This window comes from Trematomus bernacchii, unplaced genomic scaffold (genome assembly GCF_902827165.1).
Source record: "Trematomus bernacchii unplaced genomic scaffold, fTreBer1.1, whole genome shotgun sequence".
Taxonomy (NCBI): domain Eukaryota; kingdom Metazoa; phylum Chordata; class Actinopteri; order Perciformes; family Nototheniidae; genus Trematomus; species Trematomus bernacchii.
Genome location: NW_022987792.1, coordinates 664308 through 668968, shown reverse-complemented (window position 1 = coordinate 668968; position 4661 = coordinate 664308). Strand labels below are relative to the sequence as shown.

General features: G+C 40.2%; 1 protein-coding gene across 3 annotated transcripts in view; it reads left to right on the top strand.

Annotated features, from left to right (window-relative positions):
* The first annotated feature begins 430 nt into the window (after positions 1 to 430).
* The window catches only part of bend5 (BEN domain containing 5), a 20779-nt gene continuing 16548 nt past the window's right edge, over positions 431 to 4661 (top strand). Inside the window, exons 1-3 of one of the 3 annotated variants that reach the window (XM_034149717.1) lie at positions 431 to 705; positions 1746 to 1876; positions 3600 to 4080. In XM_034149717.1, coding sequence (XP_034005608.1) covers positions 519 to 705; positions 1746 to 1876; positions 3600 to 4080 — 799 coding nt within the window. In that variant the 5' untranslated portion in view covers positions 431 to 518. Of the gene's footprint in view, positions 706 to 753; positions 920 to 1745; positions 1877 to 3599; positions 4081 to 4661 lie in introns of those variants that run through there. The other 2 variants (XM_034149718.1, XM_034149720.1) reach the window with 2 other exon arrangements.

The window sequence follows — 4661 nt, the reverse complement described above, 5'->3', positions numbered from 1 at the left end:
TATTATTACGAAATAAATAAGGAAGTGAAATAGTGCAATGAAAAATGGTGCAAGTAAAATACAGGAATAAGTCAACTATGTACATGTAAGATAGAATAAGATAAAAGCAGAAATAATACACAGTAGAATAAATACTGTATACTGTAATGATATTAATATGTGGATATTTGAAATAAACAGTATTATAAGTATTGTTATAAAAATGGTGAGTGGTGACTTCAGGATCAGTCTTATGGCCTCTTTTATTTATTTATTACACTACAGGTGCTATGAATAAAGTGTTTCAAATGTTTAAATAAATACATCAAAGTAGTTTTTTAATACTTATCTTACAGTAAAGTTGATGTTATGTCTATTACTCATGCCTTGATGATCTTCCCTGGTGATGTGGACCAGGCAAGAGTAGCCGAGCGCAGACACCCTCCCCAACCCCCCTATGTGTATTTGTTTTTTTGTAATACTTTGTGAGGAAAAACTGTCAACCATATCCAAAGTGCAGGACCAAAGAGAAGTAAATAATGTATGCTTTTGTTAGATTCTTTGAAGACGATATGTGCTACGCGTTGCCCGTTTCTACAGTGGAAGATTTCAGACCTCTGCACAGGACAGATTTTGATAATCAGAAGGTGTATCTGGTTCACAGAACTGAAGAGAATGGCAGCAGTGCAGGCCAGCCGAGCGAAGCGCAGATCCTTGCCCTTGCAGGTAAGTTAACCTCTTAACACATCAGCTTTTCTCCGTTTGAATGCTCTTTTTTCATCACTAAGTAACGTTGACGTGCGCGGAACGTGTCAGGGTGTCAAAGCCGGTCCTTTTTTCATCCGATCTGTCAGAGACGTGATCAGCTGTCTGACACTGAAGCCACAACAACGTCCTCGGCTAGCTAGATAAGCTAGTGAGATATGCTAAGATAAGTTTGGTAGGTAGCCATACCTTGACAGCAATGCAGACTATAAACACTCAGGGTGTTGTTCTCCCTGAGTGCTTGTTTTGTTTAGTTTTTGTGTCGTTTGATACGTGGCATTGCACAGGCACCTCGGTTGTTTACAACACGCAGCTAACACTTGCTAGCTTCATGTGTATTCGTTCCGCGTTAGCATGTTAGCACTGACGCGCTAGTTAGCAGCCGCGTCACAACATGGTAAACACATGTGACAGTGTTGGACCCCTCATGTATATTTTAAAGGTCTAGACATGTAGACTAGACTGTAGCTGAAGCCCCTTTTCTGGTTTGCGGTTAGCTTGTTAGCTTATCTGTTGGTTTATGCCACAGAGCAGATGCGGTGCTGCAGTCATCACCAGATATTAATGGACATATATAGCTGTCAGTGACATGTCATGGCTGCTTCATGACAGCGCATACATGTGATGTGGTGTAAAATAACATGCTTAACGTTAGTCTCAGTGATGTTTGCTCACGGTGGTTTTCCGTTCTTAGCTGCATCACTAATCCCCAAACTGAGCTGTCTGGTCCTCACCGACCTGTTTAACACACCTCACACAGCAGCAGTGACACTGTGTTACAGCCATGATGCCAGGACTATGTGTATCTGTTTATCTTACATTTAACTTCTATGCTAAGGGTGCTACAGTTAGTTTGTTGTAGCAGAATGGAGAGACCAAACGCCCTCTGCTCCAGTTTGACAAATGGATGAAATAATTCTGCAGGTACTTTTTTAAGTTTCATGAAAACTTTTTGAAAACTTTATGAGTTTCTCCCTGCTTCTTATTTCTGCACTCCACAGATACAGTAGAGGAATTTGAAGACAGTATAATGCAAAAGAAGATGAAAATTCCCAAGATGTCCATCAAGAATTCAGGAAACTCAATTGAGAACAATTTTGGAGAGGAGAGAATGCCACTCAGACATAAAAAGGTAGGCTCACGTAGATCAGATATCACACTTCATAATACACCAAGTTGTGCTTATAGTGACACCAGTGATGAAATCCATCAAACTTCCCCCTTGTTTACACTGAAAGATCTTATCTAATAATACTGTAGAACGAGTCAATTAAAACTTTGTTATGGTATATTGTATATCAATATATTATAATAATAAATAATAGTAATACATGGGATTTTTATAGCGCTTTTCCTAATGCTCAAAGACGCTCAATTAATTATGTAATATGTATGTGTTATCTTTTCAATTGACACACGACAGCTATTGCACTTCCGATCCCTCCTCTGTTTCTCTCCCAGAAGTTTTATCAATGTTCCCATTGACTGGGGGGTCTCTCCCATTAACTGGGGGGTCTCTCCCATTAATTGGAGTTTTTATTTGGGGGGGTTTTCTTGTCCGATGTGAGGGTCCAAGGACAGAGGGTGTGGTATTCATATTCTCTACAAACTGTAAAGTCCACTGAGAAAAATCTAAAATGTGTGACATTAAATAAAATAAACTTTGATTGATTGATAACAACTTAAAATCAACCGTATTTGAGGTGGCTCAGATTAGTGCATTTCTGATGAAGTATCCCACTTATATTGACCGTCTTGTGTCGTGTCACTAAGGACCCTTAATATGTTCTCCTCATTGAATCACACTTATATCAACACTAACTGTGGGAACATGTATGACAGCATGAGTCATGTTGATGCATACACAGGAACATCATTATTTGTATCTAAGCTATCTATTGGCTAAACTTTGTTACACTTCAATAAGCTTGGCTGGCACCCAAAATCCCCCACGCTATTTTTACCATATGCTGGATTAACACAAATTCAGCACTCTGGACAGCTGCCCTTCCACAGACAAATCCTCTGAGCGGCTCATCAAAGAACTCGCTGACTCCTCTTCTCCCAGTTCCTGTGAGATCAACAGTCAAAACAAACTGTTGACAGTCAGTCTGTTGTTGCTAAGTGTTAAACTGAATCACAACATCTCACATTAAGTGCACTGATGTAGCAGACCGTTGAGATATTCTGTTAAAGTGTATTAGGCCCTCTTCCAAACACCTGTTTTGTGTTTTAATGATCAACTTGTTAAAGTTTTTACAATGTCACTACATCGGCCTGTATCCCCCGCCCCCACCGCCCCTACTGGACTTTAACACCACACACACTCAGACACTCAACACACACACACTCTCACACACTCAAATCCAGCACCAGACACTTTTTACGCTGCTATGGACAGTCTTGCACTAATGTACATTTCTCAAAGTTATTGAAGTGACTGTTATTTTGTATATATTGATTATTGTGCTTTTATTTATGTCTTAATGTGTGCATGTGTATAAATGTGTCTGTTGATTGTGTATATATAGGTATATACATATTTGTATATATATTTGTTTTTCCGAATCAGAATACCTTTATTAGTCCCACAGAGGGGAAATGTACATTGTTACAGCAGAAAAGAGCCAAAGACAGCTTAATGCTACCTAAGAAGCATGCATAAAAAAGTATTATAATAAAAAACAATTTACAAAATACACATCCTGTAACAGTTCTGAGGATTTTATTTATTGTATTTGGGATTGTGGGAAACAGTATTTCGATCTCTCTGTCTGTACACACAAACTGAATGATTGACAATAAAGTTGCCTTTGATTTTGATTTCCTAAATGAACCCTTGTTATTTGTTCCAGGCCCTGTCTCAGGACCACGGACGGCCCCTTTCAAACTCCTCTAAGAGCCTCGCAGCAGTAGTGGCTCGCCTCGAGAGGAACGCAGCCAGCTCCTGTATAGAGGGAGAGGAAGACTTGGATGAGGACCGGCTGGGTGAAGAGGGAGAGGATGCAGACGACGAAGATGAAGATATGGAGGCAGAGCATCAGCCTCATCAGCCTCATCATCATCCACCACAGCCACAGCAGCTTCTGGAGGTGGAAACGGACTGTGTGTCTGCAGCGGTGGTTCCCAGAGTCCTGTACGAGGAGCTGGTGCTCAGCTACAGGCAGCAGGAGGAGGAGATGAGGAGGCTGCAGCAGGAGCTGGAGAGGACCCGCAGGCAGCTGGTGCAGCAGGCCAAGAAGCTCAAGGAGTACGGCAGCTTGCTGACAGAAGTCAAAGAGCTGAGGGACTTCAACAGGAGGCTGCAGGACGTACTACTCATGAGACTGGGCAGCGGTGAGAGGCCAGGAGCACACACACCAACACACACATGTTTATTAGTGACCTTTAACCCACAATATTCAAATCAATTCAATTCAAATGTATTTATATAGCCCAATGTCTCAAATCACATTTGTCTCAGAGGGATTCACAAATCAACAAACACGAATGGTAATGTAAAAACAACAACAAACATGTCTGAGAATATAGTAAAAAGACAGGATGAATGTGAAAATACAGATGAATGGGTACAAAACACAATGACTCAAATACAGTTAGAATACAATAATTAAAATTCCATAAAATGAAGGGTCCATGAGGATGTTTAAAAGTACGCTGAACTAAAGAGGAAAGTCTTCAGCCAACTCTTAAATGTGTGGACACCGCCTGCCTTCCTAATCAACACTGGAAGTCAGATCCAAATGTATCTTCAAAGTCAAAGTCAACTTGTTTGTGTGTACAGACAGAGAGATCGAAATACCGTTTCCCACAATCCCGAATACAGAAATACAAATATATATAAAAATATGTATAGAAATATGTATATCCTATATATACACAATCAACAGACACATTTATACATATGCACACATTAA